Genomic DNA, 22940 nt, shown 5'->3' on the forward strand with positions numbered 1-22940 from the left:
TATTATTTTATTATTTCCCTTCTACGTGACTTTACCGAAAGAACCAAGAAGACACATTTACATTTACGCAAACGAACCCAACTTGGGCAATAACGTCCACAACAGTGACTTATCACACGCCACGTGCCAATGACTTTCTGGCCCCGACTATTGTCAATACACGCGCGGGGCAGCGTGGCGAGACAGGTTTACGATTTCAGCGGCGACTCACCTTGTCGTGGAACTTCTTTTGGAAGGTGGGCGCGAAGTCGGTGGCCATCTGCCCCAGAGCGTTGCACGAGGCGTAGCGCACCCTGGGATGCTGGGGGGGGGGGGGGGGGAGGGTCCGCGGGTAGAAAAAAAGCGCTCGTTGGCATCGCTGGCACGTCTTGCGGTGGCCAAAAGCCGCTACGTGCAATGTGCGTGCGTGTGTGTGCATGTCGAACTTCTTTCGCGCCGTACGTAGCCAACCGTGCTAATCGGAGGTGCGTGTCCCCCCAACTTCACCAACCCACACTGATCAGCATGAAGTACGGTCAAATAACCCCCACGACCCAGAGCGTGGGGGAGGCCCTCATGCAGCAGTGGAAAGAAAAAATATCTGAACCGGTTCATATATATCATTCGTCATGTTGGCAGTGTCCGGGAATCCAAGTCACGTTGCCACTTTCAAAGCGTAGCGTGCTAAAGTTCATCGCACCTCCAATGAGCATGGTCGGTTACGTACGGCGCAAAAGAAGTTCAACATCCATGAATATACAGCGCTACCTGGTTCCACTCCACACAGTTGTCATGCTCCTACTTATAATAAGACAGCGCTCACGGCCACAGTGGTGGCACAGGGGGACATCGTGGGAGCACCGCCTCTCACCGGGTCACTCAGGAAGGGCAACACGTAGTTGAGGATTTCGGGAAGCATTGATTCCATCTGCTGGTGGCAGCCCTCGCCGATGGCCGACAGAGCCATGAGGGCCGCATGCCGGTGCTTCCAGTCCTCTACACAATGGACAAGCGACGATAGTGTCAAGTCACGTCTCGTCCGGAGGCAAACCGTTACCTTGAGAGGCTTCACACGTATCCCAGCAGACGACATGAGGGTAGGGGGAGAAATGTGTGGGGCGGTGGGGGCAGGGACGCGTGGGAGAGAGAGCAAGCTATACCACATCATGGCCCCAGGGCCACTGAGGCCAAGCGCAGGGGACAAAGGTACCGAGACCAGTCACGAAGGAGCCCCAGGGGCAGCACCAATAACTCACAGGGGCAGCGATAACAGCACCAACCAGTTTCGGGGCAGAGCGGGACATGCAAGCAGGAACATTCTCTGCGGGGCGTAGAAAGGCGTGCACCCTAGTGTGGCTACGAAGATCAAAAAGGAGGCTTTCGCGACCAGTATTATCCATAAAGGTTTTTTTTGGGTTAGATCGCGTAAATATAGATGTATCGTTAAACCTTCCACCACCCGACACAGTCGATGAGTAAAATTTATCACGTAAAGAAAACGTGCCAATTAGTTACTAGTTCAGCACACCGGTGTGTTGGAGAGTAAACCCACAACATTTACAATTCGAGAATGATGTTGCGGTAGTGATTACAACCAACTTCATCAGGTGATTAGCTAGAATTGTGAAAAATTCCTCAAGTCTTGGGTCTTAAATAAGGAACTTCAGTTGCAGGGACATCATCTTCTGAGGCCGTTCTGTGACACAGAGTGGTATTATACTGCTTGCGATAAGAGATTTCAAATCCCAAATATTTGTTTCATTACAGCATGAGGATTAGAGCACAATTGGATTATATAAAGAAGAAATATATAAAGTGTCAAGTCTGGACACTTTCAACAGAGTCCTGCAAAGTTTTTACAGTAGGGGGCGATGTTGCTATGCATTTATGAAATTAATTGGCAAAGCAAAAAAATGTTGAATATGAAACATTTGGACCACAATGTGCTTTCATCGCGTGAAGCAGGAACCATGACTAAATGGGAAGGGGGGTGATGATTATGCTGCAGGTGAAACAAGCAACAGAGGTGGAAAAATTGGTTTCAACGGGCCGTGACTGATCAATGCAGAGCACGACAGGAAGGTCTGAAGTCTGTATTTACAGTGGGGGAAGAGGTAAATAGGCAGCGTGGGAAACTTGGGGAAAGTCAAAAACAAACACCACGTCAACCGAGACTCACGGCTGGGCAACATGCTGCCGATCCTTGGGGTGACATAAGGCAGGACCGTCTTTCCTCCGAGACCGCACGCCAGTCGGTCCAGCGCACTCTCCCCCGCCACCGCATTACTGCAGCACGGACAACAAGGGAACGAGGGGGAGGAATTACCGCTGCCCCGAGTAACGTAACCTCTCCAGTGCAAGATGCGCACCTCTATCAAGCGTGCTACCCATTAACGTCGTTCTTACCCTCGCGATAAGTGCGCGAGATCGCACGTGCAACAATCGATTATCTACAGTTTACACAAATCTTGTGCAAATGATAAACTAATGTAACATTTAGGCCAGGGGTGGGCAAACCTGACTCTTGAAGGGCCGCTTCGTGATGTTACTTATTAAGGATCACCGTCTCGTATTCGCCACACATTGCACTGCGGCTCTTTAAATATGTTTTTTTACCAAAGTCGAAAATAACAGCTCTTCTTTTTATTTCGGTTGCTGATCCCCTGATTTAGGCTCATGAAAACAGTAGGCGTCATGTGACCGAACCAAACAATTTTTATTTTACCAGGTAAGGAAGGCCCACTGAGCTATGCAGATCTTTTTCAGAAGCGACTTTGGCCACAAATGATAGCTCAACGAAGTAACTTATCACTTGTAAATTTACAGCAGTCAAACACTCTCAATGCACGTTTCTAAATGTGGAGGGAAAAACCAGAGGACCCGGAGAAAAATGCATGCGGCCACGGGGAGAGACATGCAAATTCAAAATATAGAACAGCAGGCGTCAGGGTCGGAATCGAACCCACAACCTCCTGTATACCAGCCAAGGTAGTTAATATTTCTCCACTTTCGGGGAGCCTTTGTCGAGAGAAAGTGCTTGCGAACCTGTCGTAGTCTTCGTCCTCCAGCTCGTCACACGTCGACCACAGCTCGTTGTCCTCCAGATCCACCATGAGGTCGAGCATCCGAATGACTGTCACATGGGGGCAGCAACGTCCAATAAGACAAAGATCCCCCGTATAGCCTTAACAGACTGTAGGAGCAAGAGCTGTTAGCGATCACCTATGAAGGGCGACACGGCACACGAGGGAGTGGGGTGACCAACACCACGCCTGGCCGCCTTTGTCTCCCCGGTGGCGATGTTTACACACGGCACCAGGTACTCATTTTAGGTCGAGTCAACCTAGGGGAGGCCCAGGACCGGTTCAGATAATCGTCACAGGTGTTGACTATGAGCGGGAATCGAACCCGGGTCGCCTGTTTCCTAGCACATCGCGTACACACACACACGGGCGCAATCCGACTACCCATATCACTAACAAACCAGACACAACCTCCTGCATAGCAGGCGAGGTAGTTAACATCTCGCCACCACGGCCACCCCTTACACACCACACACCTTCTCTGGAGAAAATCTAGTTTCTGCTCATTTTACCTGCCAACGAGATGATTTCCTTCTGCTTTCGCAACATGGCCGGGGCGGCCTCGGCCAGTGTCACAATCACCTCCAGGCCCAGGTGCCTCCTCATGTTGCCCATGTTGCTATCCTCGCAGATCTGCAAAAGGATTTTTTGCTCGGTCACCGTGAATTAAAAAAAAACCATTGACGACAAATCGATCAGTCGATTCTCATGCTCTCGATCGGTGCGGCCAAATGGCACGAGCGATTTGTCAAATGTGGAAAATACGGACCGTGACACGCCAGCACACATGGCTTCCTGTTTATCTTATTAAATAATTCCACGACACTTTTAACGTCTACCACGAAGAACACGACGCATATTTACGGGATGTACAAATGCAATTAACCCTTTCTCATTCCGAGACGTCTGCAAGTTGGAGGATGGGGGGTCCCATTCACCTCTGAATGCTAAAGCGGCTCAGTGTTCATTTAATTTAGAAAGGCATAGCGTCGTTTTTTTTATTGTACTCACCGCAGGAAACTCTAGCGACACAATCGCACTCTATGATAGCTGGTGCACAATTGTGCCACACGCCCTCCCGCATGGTCTTGAGAGAGCCTCGGTACCAATAAAGTTATTTAATTTTTTCTTCCGGTTACGTATTAATGATGTACACTTACGTCATCAGAAGAGAATTGGAAGAAAAACGTACAAATCCATCATAAGAACGAGAACAGGTTAAACAGACTCCACTCACTGGTGTTTAACGACATTAAACACGACACTTCGCCGCTCGCCGGCGACGTCTCCATTGTCGTCGACCAGACCGACGCGTCACCGCTTGGCGGTGCCGTGATGGGAGCACGGACCTGCAGGGCGAGCTTCAAGGTGTCCTCCAGGTGGCCCTTGAGGTACTTGGGGCAGGTGTCGGCGAGGTCCACGAGCGACTTGAGCACCGAGTCGTCGTCGAGCAACAGCAGGGAGTCCTTCACCGCCTACGCCACCAAAAGACAATAAAGCACCGATGTCGCTGGGCGCTAACGCCGCGTCGAAGACGTCACGTCGGCAAGCACGGACGAGGGCCAGGGATCGAAGCCGGGTTCCAGCCACCTCTTTGATTGAACTGCATTTGCGAGTGAAGCGAGTTGATGGTCTTGGCGCAGTCTCCATTGACAACGTAAGAATATAACATTGAATTTTAAACCAAATTGTCGGACATTGGAAGCGACCACGAACCACCACCTGGTATCGGCCCTTCTCTGAAAAGAGTGGAGCACGTGACTCTCAATCGAATCCACACGACTCACGGTGCCACATCTGGTCACCACCTTCGTAAGTGGAAAATGAAAGGAAGCCCCGCAAGTGCGACTGCACCGACCCTGACGGAACCACGGAAGGGATTGTGAACTTCTGCAGCACTTCATGCAGCCTCACCCTTGCAGCTTTCACATCCCTTTCAAACATGGATATAGATCTCTAAGTTGCTAATCATTTATGCCACAGACAAGAAGACATTTCTTCGAACATCTATCATTTTAAACCTTATGCTTTCAGACACTCTGAATGGCTTATTTTCTCCCCTTCCCTTGCACGCATCCTCTCATTCCCTTCCGTTTCCTAATTTGTATTTGTTTCCGTTTGTTTTACGTTCAGGAGGCACTATAAACGCAGGTCGTCATTGCGGTCGTTGTTGTGAAGGGGCCCACGTACCTGCAAAATTCCGGGCAGGAGGTCTGCAAAGTGCTTCTGGACCGGCAGATGCTCCTGAGACAGCACGAAGGAGGCAGTCGCCTTGGCCGCTTGAATCCGAACCTGCAGGGCATTCCCAGTCCAAACAAAACTTATATCAATCGCACACGAACATCTGAGCATCAAGTACACTCAAAAATAAAAGTTATTGCCTGCTCAAATGAGCTCTGAGGCATCGGTGCTCATCTCCTTGTTACAGCACTGAAGAGCCAGTGGTGGCAATTCCACATTCCTCCAGCAAGGGCGAGTCTCCCCATAGGACAACCACTGTTGACTTTCACACTAAGTGGTACTCATTATAGTACAACATCACATATAACACAGCCCAATATCACACCCTAACCAATTAAACGTCCAAGCCCAGTGCAGTATTAAAACAGACGTTAACAAATTCTACATTGATGTATTTTTTATCTCAAGCACATTTGCTAACTTCTAAAGTACAGTAATGTATATCCACATGTTTAAAGCAGTATGTACTTTATTTTCTAGGTAGCATAGTTGTAAATGGAGTGACTGTTATTTGCTATGGATGTTCAAAAACCTGACCTTTTCACGTCGGCCTAAACCTCAGTCCCCTGTGAGTCAGATATGCAATGTTGTACCGTATGATACTGGTAGGAACCTCCTGGTTCCACCAGCCCACAGGGGATTATTGTGTCTGTCCGTCCGTCGTGCATCCAAAAATGGGAGGGGTGGGGCTGGGTGGGGAGGGGCTGGGTGGGGAGGGTGGGGCTGGGTGGGGGTGGGAGGGGTGGGGCTGGGTGGGGAGGGGAGGGGCTAGTCACCCCGTGGTGCCCCTATAAAACTCAACGTTTAACCTACTCACGCCGGCTTGTGCCCGCCCTCAGTCGGCCATATTTGCGAAATACACCACGCCGCCATTGACCCTGGCCATTGACCGAACAACCCAACGTTCCTACAAGCTCCCTCCGCAGGAATGTGTTAAAATAACCTTGTAATGTAGCACTGTGAAGGCAAAATGTTGGTGCATGAGAAAGCGATATCTATAAAAAATAAATAAATAAAACTACTCAAAAGAATTTGCCAAATATGTCACTGTATTAATCTCCTGCAAAATAGTCAAGAGCCTAGAAAAAGTTAATACATTTAATTATGAACGACATGTTAACCAGCTGGGCATAAATGAGCAACACAACAGAAATTAAGTATGCAGCCAAACCAGACACTTAAGTCACAATGCTATGCATCAATTGGCAAGTAAAATTGATACGCTACACAGTGAGCAGTAGTAGCTTGCAGATGTAAATGCTAACCCAGGTTTCGAATCGGACTGTTACTTGCTCGATACAGGATTAGTATTTCATTGGAGCTTGCCAATGAATCAAGTCATATTTATGACTAGCCATTCAACCCCCTTGGGGCCATGTGGTGCACACTTCTTCAGTTTGAACAAACCCCACACTTGTCTATGTAAAGAAGGGGCAAGTTAAGGCACAAACAAGTGCAATGGCTCACTTCACTCTGAATCGCTGCAGTGAGTGAATCGCAATGCAGCCGACCGCACGCCAGTACAATGCTAGCTATTTATGAGGCACGCCTGCAGAAGGGCTGCTAACATATTTTGGCTGAGCCTGCAATCTTTTTTTAGGATCAATGCGTGCGATTGTTGGCCCTGACACTTTCTAAACATTCCACCTGTATATTCCCTTGAGATGGAACATCCCGTTTGCAAGGGTGTCCAGGGTTGTCAATTGACGCATACATAGCAAACAAGTAATGACACGTATACAAACTTTTTTTTTTAAATATCGACAAAATATAAAGTATGTATTTGTACAATGTATACATAAATACACATAATTAAAGTGTGCTCATCACCAGTGCACGTAGAATGTACTCCGGCTGTAACAGTTGTAAATGTTGCGTGCGATGGAATTAAAGATGTAAGTTGAGACTGGTGGCACATTTCAGTGTGCCTGGAAGATTGTGCTTTGTGAAGGAGCTGTGTATCTAATTGGAAGTGTACTCGGCTGGATTATTACTGGATAAAAACAACTGATGAGTTTACTATGGTTGTCGTGAGATAAGAGTCCATGATACGACATTATACAATGTCATACTGGTAGGAACTTCCTGGTTACACCAGCCCACAGGGGATTATTGTGTCCGCCGTGCAGGGAGGGTCTAGGTGGGGAGGGAGGGGCTGGGTGGGGAGGGGAGGGGCTGGGTGGGGAGGGGAAGGGCTGGGTGGGGATGGTGGGGAGGGGTTGGTCACCCCGTGGTGCCCTTATAAAACTCAACGTTTAACCTACTCACGCCGGCTTGTGCCCGCCCTCACAGTCGGCCATATGTGCGGAATACACCACGCCGCCGTTGACCCTGCAGGCCATTGACCGAGCAACCCAACGTTCCTACCAGCTCCCTCAGCAGGAATGTGTTCATATAAACATTCTAAAGGTGCAGCACTGCAATTGCTTGCTCACACCACGACTGCCGTGACGGCCTTCACTAGGGGAAGCTCTAGAGACCCTCTCGAGGGGAATTGGTCTACTCCTCTTCCCAGAAGGCCAGACATCTTGGAAGATTGTGGGAGTATCCACACTTTACCCCACCACGTGCTGCCAGCCGATCAGCTGCCGTGTACACATCGATACAGACTTGTCCACGGTTTCATCTGCCGCTCTGGGATAACAAATGAGCGGACCTGCGGAGTGTGCTAATCCCTAAACCATGGCAGCATCCCATAGCTATTTATTTACAATGTTACTTGTATTTTGCTCATTTGAAAACAGAAAAAAACAAGAAATATATATAAAATTTTTATTCCCAATGATAAGATAATATTTTTCAGAATTGATAAATGTATTTGTTGTCGTACTTATACGATACGACAATGCGCCGTACCGCCGCATCGTGGCGCCCATAACCGATAGAAAGTTCACTGCACGTGTTCCACACCTTGGGGTTTTCCTGATCCTGGATGCACTGGACCAGCATCTGCTTGATCACGTCAATGTAGTGCTGCTGCTGATTGCCAAAGATGCCGGGGAAATTCCTGCATGGGGAAATTAAAACAAAAATGTTGTGTTTAGTGCAAAGCAGCAAGTAATGGGGGGTGGGGAAGGGTCATCCGGAAAAAACGGATAATATAAAACATGTAAATTATGCCAAACTCCACGTGAGAGTTCTTGATCCATAACTTGGGAAGAACAGTTGAGGTTCTTTGGCTAAAAGGTCAGGTGAAGGTATGTCAGAAGTGGCTCTTTCAAATCTTCTTCCATGCTTTGCCACAGTGGCTAGGAGATGTTAACTACCTCGCCTGGTATACAGGAGGCTACGGGTTAAATCCCGACCCTGATGCCTGTATATTTATAATTTGCATGTTTTCCCCGTGGTTGTGTGGATGTTTCTCTGGGTCCTCTGGTTTTTCCCTCCACATTTAGAATCAACTTCACGCGTTTAGAGCCATTAATTTCCACATGATGAGCCGCTTTATGAAGTTATCAATTGTGGCTAGGTCGTTTCTGGAAAAGAGCAAAAAAATCAGTGGGCCTTACCTGCTATAATAAAAATAGTTTAGTTCTCATCACAAGTGTTTGCAATGCTATGAGTGTTCACAATGGATACTTTGTCTCATGACAAAACAACAACACAACTGTAATACAAATAGGGAAATGGATAAAACATATGATGATGACGCACCAGTGACAGGAGTGTGTCCCGTTACCAGAAAATGTGTAGGGCAGCCTCTCGCAGCAGGGGATTCTGGGAGCTCACACAGTCAAAGAGGAACTTCAGCACCTCTGGCCACTGGTTGTTTCCATCGTCGTCTGTGAAACAAAACGAGAGCGAGAAAAAAAAACCTCTAAGAAACAAAAATTACTAAAACGTTAATTTCTTGAGCAAAGAATATACAATTACCATTATTGTTACGATGGAACAAAAGCGGAAAAGTGCGCAAAGGAGCAAGTTGAGACCCGTGCTTTGAATTACAGTGACAGGAAGATGAACACACGAATTAAAGAACATAAGTTAATGACTCTTCTTGGTTCTTTCGTAAAGTCACGTAGAAAGAAGGTAATAAAATAATAAAAATAAAACATAATAAAATAATTCTCACGGCGTCTGAAATGAAGCTGTCTCCCCGACAGACATGGTCTTCACCCGAGGACGGCTGCTTGCGCTGTGGCCGAAACGTCGTGAGAATTATTTTATTATGTTTTATTTTTATTATTTTATTACCTCCTTTCTACGTGACTTTACCGAAAGAACCAAGAAGATGAATCCCTACAGTCACGAAAGCTTTAAATCGAAATTTAATAAGTTAATGACGTTATCCAAACTGTTGTGGACTTGGGCAGGACACGTCACTGGAAGGGACGATGGAGGATAGTTAAGAATAACAACGGAGTGGCAGCCAAGGAATGGAACGCGCCGGAGATGGAACTATGAACTCAGTTCAAGTGCAGGTGTCGAATGGATCGTTACATCGCCGGATCGCGAAAGGTGGCGGCAGCGGCGGCTTGGGGAGACCTTCACCCAGCAGTGGATTCTGATGAGGATGTCGATGATCGTTACCGATGAGGTTGCGGGCGAGCTCGGCGATGATGTCGCTGATCTTGGCGCGCAGGTTCGGGCTTAGCGAGGCGTCCTGGGCGCCCAGCAGCAGCTGCTGGCGCAGGGCGAGCTGCAGCTCGGGGGGCAGCGCCGGGTGCACCTCCTCGAACGACGAGGACAGCAGCCGTCGAGCGAGCACCGCCGCCATCTGTCGTGTCTGCATGTTGGCGCAAGCGGGCATAGCAAAGCGACGGGGGAAGGGCAAAACGTGAGCTTGTGCGGTTGATGGAAAACGCGCCAGCACTCCTCGGTTGGCAGTAGGGATGGGGGAAGTATGGATGCACGTAGGGGGAGATGATGGGAGGGATGGAGAGTTGGATGGAGGTCAAGACATCATCGTGGCCATCGCCATTGATGCTGCCACACCTCGCCAACGCCTCTGCCAGATCCCACAACACGCGACCTCCAACATTTTTCCGAACTGTATCCCACTATTTTATTTTATGTCTTCTCTTCCCCTTGGTCACTGGACAACGTGGAGGCCAACATTGGCACTCCCCTACCTTGCACACATGACCCAACCAAGCGGAACCGTTTTTGCCTATTCACATCGACAACACTTACCTGCGGTGTGTTCTCTTCCGGACATCTGCATTGCTTACGTGGAAGGAGGAATGGGCAGATAGAGGATGGAGGAAGATATGGGCGGAGACGAATGTATAGATGGTGGACGGGATGGGGAGGTAAGAGTGGGGATGGAGAGAGGCGATGCAGGAATGGAGTCGGTGGCAAAGCCATCGAGTGCGCGCTTACTGCACTAGCCCCCACGTGCCAGAGGAATCCAAGTGTGCTTGACTGCCAAAAGTGGAGTAGATTGGACGGGGTGGGGGGGGGCATTTAATTCCTTGCACCAGTGCCCATGCCAACTACTCTAATACACTGGAAGGGAAGGCCGCTGTGCAAACAAGGTGCTCACAGGGACGGGGAGTGTGATAGGGAAACTAATTCAAGTAATGGTGGCCAAGGCTCAGTTCAGGCTGCCCCCGTAGGCTTCTTAACATTTGGGCAACTGCTGTTCAAACACACAAAAGCACCAAAAGTTTTGTATAGTTATTGAATCCTGAAACTAAAGCGGCAAGAATGTTCCTTGAATTATTAATGTAAAACGTGTTCATGAGATAGGCATATAACGATTCGATGAAAAGTATCTAGATTCCAGGTTGCACTTTTGTTTCAATAATGAATAATTTAACTAAATAATAATTGTTGTACACGCAGCACCTCTCGTTGCTGCGGGGAGTCACAAACCAATCACATACAAAATATGCGAAGAGAGCGTTAACAATTCTCACACGCACGATTTCACGCACGCATCGCAAGCGGAAGAATATATTTTAATCGATGCAACGGTGCACTGCTACGTGCCGCGCATGTCGTAATGTTGATAATGTAACTTCATTGGGGTTCACTGACCCCAATACGGTCTCCACTACGCATTGAGGAATATTATAAAACACACATGGCCAGCAGATATAACCAACAAACACGCGTAAGGAGAAATCTTTTCCTGATGACAATCGCTTGTGTTGCGATCGAAACGTCGTAGTTTTTTGTTCTTCTCTTTGAACCTATCTACGTGACTTTACTGAAAGACCCAAAGAATACGTGTATGGAGCACAATTACCACTTGATCAGGAAACAAAGAACGACTCCTAGGCACTATGGCACAATGAAAACTAGAATTATTTTTGCACATCCTCCAAGGTGTCATTGAGGGGACTAGGAAAATGGCTCCAAAGGAAAACTTGGGCTCAGATTGGCACAGAGCGGACAGACTTCCACCGCAACCAGCTGATCCACGAGTCAAAACACCAAGCAAGGTGGTGGAAGATCATGAGCACGGTGCCCCAACGGCCTCGTCATTAAACTATAAACTATTTTTATTTTACCATGGAAGGCCCACTGAGCTATATAGATTTTTGTCAGAAGCGACCTGGACACAAATGACAGCTCAACGAAGTGGCTTGTCATGTGGAAATTTATAGCAGCCAAAGACTCTAAACACGTGATGTTGATTCTAAATGTAGGGGGGGAAACTGGAGGACCCGGAGTTCACGGAGAGAGAGAGATATGCAAACTCCAAACAGAGAGGTGTCATGATCAGGATCAAACCCAAGACCTCCTGCATACCACGCGAGGTAGTTAAGATCTCGCCACTGTGGCGCCCCATTAAACCGATCGTAGAGGATGAATGGATAAAACACCATCACTTCTGCACCGCACATTAATGGGCAGCATGTGGCAGCGTTACAGCAACTGACAGTCCAACTGCATCGGTCGCGTTCTCCAGCAATACCCCAGCAAACGAAGACAGGTGACAAGGGCACGGAAAACACCCACCTCTTCTGCACCAGATCCATTCCTCACGGCGCTCATGAGGAAGGACAACTTTGAAGGCCCAGGAATGGCTTCATACGCTTCCTAGGGAGAAAGAAGAAGTCGCAAACACACACGTCAAACACTTAAGACTTTAAATGTCATAGCTCGCTCCTCTGCTGAAAAATATGGAAACGACTTACGATACACAGTGCATTGTGCTTTATGTTGCAGGATACATCTGTGATGTGGAATACAACATTGCATACGACACTAGCTGGGGAATGAGCTATATAGGTAGACGTGAGAAAAATTCTGCCATGTGAAAAATCTTTAGAAAAGTATAAGTTCACCATGCATAAACAGGGTATTAGATAAAAAATCAAGTGCAAATGAGAGGAAACCACTCAACGCTCTGTACAGATAGATTCACTCCAAAGACAGACCAAATCCATGGAATATTTATGTAGGCGAAGCCAACTGCTGCACTGCCACCTAACCCTAGAGATAGCCAACAAAACCTGATATTCTAAGACATCGCTTGTGGAGGAAACAAGGGTTAGTGGATCGGGCAAATAACAAAATGTTGCGAGACTCCCTTCTCTGTTGGCATCGATGTGCAATAACCTGGCTTGCAAGCAGAATTCAATACAGCAAAGTGCGGACCGATATCATGTCCCTTCTGCAAGGGGTAGAGCGTTTCCCTATCGCATGCGGAAGTTTCCACACGTATAAACTCACAAATTGGCTGAAACCATCTTAATATAAAGAACTGCAGAGCAATTGCTGGTGGTGGCTCGCCGCCTGGCAACCTTCCAGCTTTGTCTGTGGTTCCTCTGAAATTGTGAGATGCAATTTGCATGGAAGACGCTATATAACATTAATCATAGAAAAAAAAATCAAGCAACTCATGCTCAGCTCTGCTTAGCTTCCGGAATCTGATCAGATGGGATGGATTCGGTGAATTGGTAGAAGGCAAATCTGAAGACTTCGATGTACTCTTGCCGATTGGCTACGACTGGGCTGCACGATGTTCTGCAACAGCACGCTAGGCAGGAGGGCAGCCATCAATCAGCGCATGTGAGCCGACCATTCGACACAAGAGTAATGCCGAAGCACGCACCCAAAAATATCGCTGTGAAGGGGGATTCAAGTTCACTCAATTCTGCTTAACATTAGCCTCCCCCACAATATTGGTATGAGCCAGCCGATAAATTAGTCGTGTTGGATAGCCTGCCTACGACCGGATCACCCTGAATGGACTTGATTGTCAGGATCTTGGAAGCAAAGCAAGGTTTATCCCGGAGAGTAGTTGGATGGGCGTCCAGCATGTGCAAAACAGCTGTTGTAGGCAGCAGAGGCCAATTCAGCATAATTCGTCATTGTAATGTACTTCTATGGTCCCGTCTTCACTGATCTGCACTGACACACGTGGTGCAGTATGGCAAAATAATTTGCTCAACCTGTGAGGTGGAAGGGAGGCACCATACAACAGTGTCAAGTCAACCATAATTACAAACTCAAGCGTACAGCATGATTTCCATTTATCACGCACATATTTGTGAAACCCCCAAAATGCATGCTTGCCTGTGATGGGGCCAGATCATACATGAGTTTGTGAATTTTCCCCTGGTGTACAGAAGAGGTTTCTGTAAAGTACTCTTACTTTCCTCTACTCCAGCTTTGGTAAAAAATATGAACTAGCCAAACATCGTGATGCTGCATCATTCTGAAAACGTCTTGAGATCATACAAAGTTGTTTCTGGATAAAACACATGATCCTCATTGCCAAATAATAGTAAGCAATAATCAAGTTTGTGGGTGCTATGGGAGCACCAATGGGTTCATTTCATCAAGCAAATCCACAATTTTATAGATTCCGCTTGACCCATAATGGATCAAGGGTTAGACAGAATGAACAGCTGACCATGGGTAAAATTTTCTCCTCTCCCCTTTTTTTATCACCAAATTGGACTGAGGCCTAATCCCTTTCACTGGTTGAATAGCTGTGCACAATAACCAGCGCCCCCCCCTCCCGCCCCCGCCATGGGCGCCTGCACACATTTAAATAATAATGGCAAGTTCCTAAACAGTGACCAAAGCTCATTCCGGCTTTAAAGTTTTGATGACAAGAGGCAGTTCCCCATGTGCTCGAGGTTTGCCGACGCATATACCGCGAGATATTTGTGACCATTTTGCTAAATGGAGAAGGCAGCCCTTTGGCTTTGTCATCACATTTGTGACCAAACTCCTTGCGTTGGTAATCTTTAAATTCACAGAACCAGTTTCGGTTTTGTGTTTATTACCCAAAAAAAGTGCGTTTTTTGCGATGTCAATAGCTTTCTGAAATAAACACAGAACATTTCATAATGAAATGATGGCTCTTTTTCACTCAGTCCTCGACTGGATGGAGGCTTCTCTTTGCCGTGTCGGTCATGGGGGTTGATTGACCATGCTTCACCACATTGTGTCTCCACATACAAATAAAATAATGTTTTTAGTCATCGGCCTTTGGATTTCCAGACGAATGTTATCCGGCACCAAGTAAACAAATTGAAAAGGTAAGGGATGGCTGGTCCAAACATCACTCGCCACTGATATTAGACGTGGCCTAAAATCAAACGCGGGTCAGGGTTCATAGCACAATGCACTAACCCTACTATGCCACCGCTCCACCCTTACCCATATCGTACACAATAAACAAACATACTTACACGTTAAACGATATTTTCAAATGGAATTGATGATTTTCAACTCGTGTTGTAAGTGAATGTATCATACCTTGGACGCAGGAATATGGATGATTATCAACTCAACTATAGCAATAACAAAATCTTAACAAAAGTCACCCTTGGGTGATTCAATAGATGCGATTGTTCCATGGGAAATTATTCTTGAAAACCAAACTGAACCGTGGTCTAGCGAGTCCATTGCCAATTCAGTGCTCCACACAAGCACTGAAATGCATTTGTGAATAACTGTAGAAAAATACATCACATGAAATACCATGGAAAGTGCAAGTACAAAAAAAATCCCAAATCATCGATTTGGGATTTATTTGTTCAACATTTTGAAAAGCCCTTTCACCGTAAAATGAGAACGTGAGCTGCAGAGGAAATTACAAATCATGAATATAACTGACGAAACTAATTCTACATCCGTTACTCTGCATTTTATTCAAATAGCTTGAGGCAAAAAAAGTTTCTTGTATGTCTATGGTGCTGTAGAACGGACGCAGGATCATGTGCGGCTTTAATGCCAAAACAAACATTACACGACACAGAAAAGCAGGCATGATTCAGCAGACAACATATTGAATAACACCCATAAGACCGTATCACCTACACAGTCATTTAAATTAAGGTCTGACCAAGCAAGCCATTTCTCTCCTTACCCACACTAGATTTTCTGTGACACTTGGCCAACAGAAGCCAACTGTACAAAGCACAATGTACTTCCAGTAACGATACAGCACCACGTGTACACAACTTGACTTGATACACAACTATACGAAGACAAACCCAGTCCCAATGGGCAGCCAACCGAAGGGAACACTATATGTACTGTATTGAATGGTGTCTACAATCCAAATTTATAACGTCCGTTTTACAAACTGCATCTAGTATGAAAAAAAAAGAATAGGCTTTACCTTTTGGCAATAAAACGGGCGTTAAAATGTTCAAACACCAAATAGATACCTATTAAAAAGACACCAAGTCCGCATTAGCCACACATTCTTGCGGCAAAACATGAAAGCAAACCTGGTCTGATATAATTAATGTGCACAGTATATGCATCTAGGAATGAGGGGCAAGTTGGAGTCGCAAGGGATAAAGACATTGTGGAGATCCTCATCAAACAGTTATCTCAATGGACTCTCACTTGGTTATAAACACAGGCCTTGATCCATTACAATGACTGATATGTTACAGCAACATCACGTCTCATGCACTGGTATTTCTTGCGGTAAGGTCTAAAGCCCCAACTGTTTTGCTGCATCTCCAAACACATTCTGTTCCCTGCTCTGTTATCCCTTTCTCGAATAATGACTCCAATTAATCAGAGTCCACTCTGAAAGCCCTACCTCCCACTCGCACAATGTCCTGCAATGCCCTCCGCCATCCATCGGTCATAAGCGATGCCCATATCCCGCATGGAGATCCTCTCTACGAACACTCCATGCCATCTCCCCTCCGTACGCCATGTCCTCTGCAAGCCGTTCCACAACTAGAGTAGTTCAATATTACGTTGTTCCCTCCTTTTGCTCCAACATGGTTGATGTAGTCATGTTTGCATTGACCACAATACCTGCGGTCGGAATGCAAACAAAAAACACAACTCTGATAATGTATGCACTGTCCTTGAAATTGATTGGTCCACACCCGAGACAGCTTTCCTTAGAGCCTAGTCTCACATGGTGTTGGACCAGATGACGCCACAAGGCACACAACTCAAAGACAATGCACCATCAGAGTATGAGAGCTCGGGGTAAACATTTACACCATTTTTGTTGCCAGATAAAAGGGTAAAAAAACAATTATCATATTTTGCTCCTGGCAAAGGAGGTTCCAATGGTATGGTTGATGTACTCCAGCCACAACCACGCCACCAGTTGCTATCACCACTGCACGCCGTTCCCTCCGGTTTGGCTGTCAACCGCAATGCAACTCCGATAAGCTCCTCACTCGTACGAGCCGTCAACCTCTGCAGGCTCTCAACTTTCTCGATACTTTCGCCAGTGCTGTTGACCCCTTTATCCAGTGCGTGTCATCGTCTGCATACTGTGCGAACCCCCTCCATGCCATTACACGCCGCTCCACGCTGCCCTCCCCTCCGTGATGCCACCCACACCGTCGCTCTCCGCTATGTTAATGTAACACAAAATGCCACTATATATATAGTATATCTTGTCAACAACCACGCAGCCTCCACTTTCATGCTGTCACCCACCCCCCCGATGTAAATCTCTGGCGTAATTCCTCCCGTCACTCCCTCCATGTGACCACCTCCTTCAATGTGCTTCACGTCCTCCACGCCGTCTACACTGCCATGCCTCCCTCAGAGCTGTCACCCCCTCTATGATATCAACCCGTTTGCGCCGTCACCCACGCTATCCATCTATCATGTCACCACGTCCATGATATCACCCTATTCTATGCTACCACTCATGCAGTCATCCCCTCCATACTATTACCCCACGACATGTAGTGTAAGTTTAACTTTTGTCGCACCGTACGTAGCCAACCGTGCGGGGGGGGACAACAAACTAAACATATTACACAAAAAGCAGTTCTAAAGAAATGAGTAATACTCGAACTTAAAGATTAATCAGGAGCAGACGCCACAAATAGAAAGATTCCCTGTATAGCCTGAGCAGAATGTTGGGGCAAGTGCTGTTAGCGAGCACCTATGAAAGCCGGCACGGCACACGAGGGGGTGGGTGGCCAACACCACGCCCGGCCGCCTTTGTCTCCCCAGTGGCGATGTTTACACATCGCACCAGGTACTCATTTGAGGCTGAGTCGACCTAGGGGAAAGGCCCAACGCTGTCATGCACGGGCCCCATCCAAGTCGTCACCCACCCCCCCACCACCACCTCCGTGCGATCACCCCCCTCCCCGCTCGCCATCATTGTGAACTCTTCTCTAGGTTTAACACGGAGACGACTTTCGCGACCAATAGCGACAAATGTGTCGTTAACCCCGCCACCACCCGACACGGCCAATTAGTAAGGGTTGTCACGTGAACAGAACGTGGCCAATTCGTTACCAGCACAGCACGCCGGTGCGTTGGAGAGGTGACAACTTTTAAGGATGGTGATGTTTGTTGTGGACTGTTTAGCGTTTCGGTCCTTTGCTCAGAAAGCGTGATTACATTTTTTATTTTAAAAAACAATTTTAAATCCCCACGCACGCACCCCAAGTCACTGCTGTCAAGCTGCCACATCTCATAGTCCACATAAGCGCGGCCGCGAGCCATCTCGCTTCACCCATTGGCTGCAACGGCGCGCGACCTCAAGACGCGATCGTCCCATTGGCCGAGAGGCCTCCACCGCGGCCAATGGGCGGCGGCGGCGCTTATCGACGGTGGGGAATACAATGGGCGCCACGCCGGTGACTGAACAGGCCCTCCCCCCCCACGCGTTTTGTCGGCGCGCCGAGTCGCGGGCCATACTTCACCCACAATTGTACCGAGCGAGCAACGACCTACGCAACGACCTCCCAAACAAACAAACAAAAACAACCCCGCGAAAGAACACGCACTCGAAATTGCGTTAATTGTCCACCGCCGAGACAAACTGCTAATAGGAATTCACACGTGAACCAGGCCGCGGCCTTCCGAGTAGAGGAGGCCGAGGCTAGAGACGCGCGCCAAAGGTTTCTCCCACTCGGGGAAAAAAACAAAACTCCCGAATTCCCCCCCCCACCCGCCGCTTTCTTACCTCGGCTTGCTTGCGAACCCCATTGTCGGGGCTCATGAGGTTGGTGAGCAGCTGCTGGAAGAAGGCCTCCTGCTCCGCCATGGCTCCGCGCTCCTCCCCGACTCCAGAAAGCACCGCCCGCGCGCTCAGCCCGCGCGAGCAATAAAAACCGCGCCGCCGGTGGACGGTGAAGTCACCCGGGCGGCCATGTTACGTAAGGGTCGAGAATCATTCATTGAGCGGCGAAGGGGGTCGCGTACGTCATCAACCGAGAGGGGGGGGGGGCGCTCTCCGGCTTCACTCCTGAAGCCGATTTAACCTTACTAAGATGGCCGCCGAGTATAACTGACCCCGCCCGTTCGATGACCTCACCGGCTTTTGACGGCGCGCGCGTGCTCGCTCGCTCGACTCCCGCTCGATTTGCGCGCCATCCGATTGGCCGAAAGCGTCAGCGAATGGACTCGCGCGTAGAGCCGAACTGCGACTGCGCACGCGCCAACAGCGGTGGGAAGAGGGGCGGGGGCGTTTGGGCTGTGTGGCACGTGCGCGTTTTGGTCACCGTGCACGTGGTGGAAAAAACGCGGGAAATAAAAATGTTTTTGGCGTAAAACTATTACTGTACGTGGCCGAACCCCGAAACAAATATGGATCATTGGGTTGGCTACGAAACCCTACGTTTTAGTAAAATTAAAATGATTTTAATTTTAAGCTACATTTATACGCGTGTATATTCATAATCAACGTTTTTGGGTTAGATCGCGTTATTTATAAATGTGTCGTATCCCTCCACCACCCGACACGGCCAATCAGCAAAAAAGTGTCACGTTGACAAAAGACAAATAGTTCACTGCTTTAGCCCACCGGTGTGTTGAAGCGTAAAACCACAACATTTACAATTTTTTAATACGACGTTTCGCTGGTAATTGCATCCAGCATCATCGGGAAATTCGCGATCTAACCCAAAAACGTTGATTATGATAATATTGGTCGCGAAAGCCTACGTGTTAAACTGACACGTGTATATATTATGTAACGAAGCTCATGCTGTATATTATATTACAATGTGGATTTCCCGGTATATCTAGTCTTAACATTTTCTGAAAACCTGTTTACCGTGGCACACTAGCAGAGCCAAATGGCATCACGAAATGCAAAGCGACGGGCAGGGCTCAAGGTAATAATTCAAATGTATAATGCGCATTCCATCCTTAGGATCCCAATGCGCAAAGATCACAGCAGCAGGAAGCATGAGCGCTGGTTAGGAAGTAGGGGAGTGGAGAAGGAATGACTGGGCCAAGAGTTTCCACTGCACCAAGACCCCGCTGCACGTGTGCGAGTCTACTGGGAGCAAGCAGCGGTGAGCTGCATGGAACAGCGTCTGTTTTCCGAGGGGGCGGAGACAGCGGGAGAGATTCAGTTGGGACGGCCACACTAAAGCCACGTGATTCATGGGAAGCTTGAGCTGATTTAGATGTATGAATAAAAATGCGTACCGTGCAGGAAAAATGTGTAATGTGCTCGAGGAAATGCCAATGCCACGTTGCAGCGACAAAACACGTGAGTGCACAACACGAAACAATGCCTTGCACCACCTCCGTTTTGCTATTAGCGTTAAGACTCATTCTGTAATAAACCATATTTTCCTAAGGGGCCGTCCATAAATGACGCCACGCGATTTTGGACGATTTTTGACCCCCCCCTCCCTCGTCACACGGCGTCACAAAAAGCCAGACCCCCCCTCAAATGACGTCACAAAGCTCTGTCCCCCCCAAGAAAAATAAAATATGCTTCAAATCGCTTTAAACTATTGTCATTGTAGTGCGTATTTAATGTGGCGCTGCACTCTGATGTTACAGGAGAAAACATTTATTAAAGTCTATTTAATTAAGTAGAACGTGTTGTCTATATTTATTTAAAGTTGTGCATTTTGATGTGACGTCACATTTCTCAACCCCCCCCCCTCCTCGTCACACATCGTCACAAATGTCTGCCCCCCCCCCAGGTGCGTGACGTCATTTATGGACGGCCCCTTATTATCGACATAACGCGCTGCGAGCTTCGTCGTTAGGCAGCAAAGTTCGGTAGCGATGCGTGAGGTGCAAGTACGAACAGCAGCAGCATCTCCTTCTCGCACAACATCCTGAATGTCTTATCCACGTTAATTTTTGTGTTTGGCCCCCACCCAGTACGCCACACTCAAGCATTTCACAACACGTGAAAACAATCCTTTTTTACTTTCTTATTTTTCTTAACTTAAATAGGCTGTTACTATTTTTAATACATGTATGGGTAGTATTGTACTGGTATGAACCTCCTGGTTCCACCAGCCCACAGGGGATTATTGTGTCCGTCCGTCGTGCATACAAAAATGTTAGGGGTGGGGCTGGATGGAGAGGGGAGGGGCTGGATGGGGAGGGGCTGGGTGGGGGGTGGGAGGGGTGGGGTTGGGTGGGGAGGGGCTGGTCACCCCGTGGTGCCCTTATAAAACTCAACGTTTAACCTACTCACGCCGGCTTGTGCCCGCCCTCAAAGTCGGGCATATTTGCGGAATACACCACGCCGCCGTTGACCCTGGCCATTGACTGAGCAACCCAACGTTCCTACCAGCTCCCTCCGCAGGAATGTGTTAAATATGTACTGTAACCAGTGAAATGTGTAGACACAATAATGAGGTTCGAAAGCATAATCTCCCTAACCACAACCATTTCCTTTATATCTTGTGGGAAATTTACGTAGAATTTTTACGGAATTTTGAGTTACGCGTCGTTTTCAAGAGGAAGCTGTAACTATCGGTGACAATTACACAATCGTTGAATTCACCTGGAAAGTAATTGTTAAAGGGGTTTGGTCAGAGGCGTCACTAAACAGTTCTGCCAAGAGGCTTTTAGAGGTATGGGTGTACCTCGACACATATTTGGGTTGCATTCTTGAAAACCCGAACTTAAAGTGAAACATTCTCCTCTATATCGGAACAGATGTTTCCATAAGGTCCCCATTATCTAACGTAAGATGCGTTCATAAGGAAATATCGAACCCAGAAGCTACCAAAGTAAACACTTTTCAACGCAATATATGGAGAAGTATAACGAGACGAGTTAAACAAAAACTTTTTTAAAAACATGCTTTTATGAAATGTACTCGTAATGGAAGAACTCCACGACTTCAGGAAGTGGCCCCGAAGTTTTCCATAGCGTAAGGGACCGTGGCCAATTACAGCCAACATCAGTTGACCGTGGACAATTAGACCCAAGCCGAAACATAACATGTAAAAAAGAATGTTTAAAAATGTATTTTTATGATAGAATAAAGTATTGTCATCAGTATGACATAAGTATACCAAGTTTGCAGTCGATACCACATTGGTAAGTGGGTTAAAATTGAGTTACAAGATTTGAGGATACGACAACAACAGACAGAGTGAGTTAAATGAAAGCGTGTAACAATGTACACTGCTATTTACTCACCAGAAACCGGGGGGTGGGGTTACTAGGAGGGTGTGAGTCCAGTGAAGTGTGGTGGAAGGTACAGGAGCTTGGTGTGCGTGGCTTATCAGAATCTGTGTTTATACTGCAGGAATCCGATGAGCTATGAAGCTCTTTTCAACACGGCTGTCAAGGGGCGAGGCTACAAAACGCAGCGACCAGTCACACATGGCCTAGGACAGTATAAAAAGGCACGCATGCACATAACGTGCATTTACTATAAGTTTGTAGTTAGATTTTTTTCCCCACCGAAACATAATTTATGGCAAACCTAATAACGAACCATCGTTAATCGAAGTAACTCATATCGGGGTGCACCTGTAAAAGGAAGAGGTGCAGCCCCGCAATTCTTTGCTCGTGTCATTGCTGGCCGAAGAGCCGCCACGAAACAGCCCATCTAGAGGGTGTTTTGGCCTACTCTTCCTCACTGGGTAACGTGTTGAATGAAGGTGGAATAACCAACACTTTACCTCACCTGAGGCCAACCTTAACCATACGACTGTGTTGTTATCGACTTAGGGGCCGTCCATAAATGACGTCACGCGCTTTTGGACGATTTTTGACCCCCCCCCTCGTCACACGGCGTCACAAAAAGTCAGACCCCGCCTCAAATATGACGTCACAAAGCTCTGCCCCCCCCCCCCAAAAAAAAAGAAACATGCTTCAAATCGCTTTAAACTATTGTCATGTTGTAGAAGAAAACATTTATAAAAAAAAGTCTATTTAATTAAGTAGAACGTGTTGTCTATATTTATTTAAAGTTGCGCATTTTGATGTGACGTCACATTTCTCACCCCCCCCCCCCCCCTCGTCACACATCGTCACAAATGTCTGACCCCTCCCCCCCCC

The 22940-nt window shown here is 47.5% G+C and overlaps 1 protein-coding gene across 1 annotated transcript in view; it reads right to left on the reverse strand.

Moving 5' to 3' along the window:
- IPO5 (importin 5) overlaps window positions 1-18763 on the reverse strand; it is a 35533-nt gene extending 16770 nt beyond the window's left edge. Inside the window, exons 1-12 of the mRNA XM_078614115.1 lie at window positions 18631-18763; window positions 12213-12293; window positions 9834-10029; window positions 8983-9085; window positions 8214-8310; window positions 5253-5354; window positions 4412-4537; window positions 3575-3695; window positions 3025-3112; window positions 2159-2265; window positions 851-975; window positions 212-301 (exon numbers count right to left, since the gene is read on the reverse strand). Coding sequence (XP_078470241.1) covers window positions 212-301; window positions 851-975; window positions 2159-2265; window positions 3025-3112; window positions 3575-3695; window positions 4412-4537; window positions 5253-5354; window positions 8214-8310; window positions 8983-9085; window positions 9834-10029; window positions 12213-12293; window positions 18631-18711 — 1317 coding nt within the window. The 5' untranslated portion in view covers window positions 18712-18763. The remainder of the gene's footprint in view (window positions 1-211; window positions 302-850; window positions 976-2158; window positions 2266-3024; window positions 3113-3574; window positions 3696-4411; window positions 4538-5252; window positions 5355-8213; window positions 8311-8982; window positions 9086-9833; window positions 10030-12212; window positions 12294-18630) is intronic.
- Window positions 18764-22940: the final 4177 nt, after the last annotated feature.

This window comes from Lampetra planeri, chromosome 43, assembly GCF_965212315.1.
Source record: "Lampetra planeri chromosome 43, kcLamPlan1.2.h2, whole genome shotgun sequence".
NCBI lineage: Eukaryota > Metazoa > Chordata > Hyperoartia > Petromyzontiformes > Petromyzontidae > Lampetra > Lampetra planeri.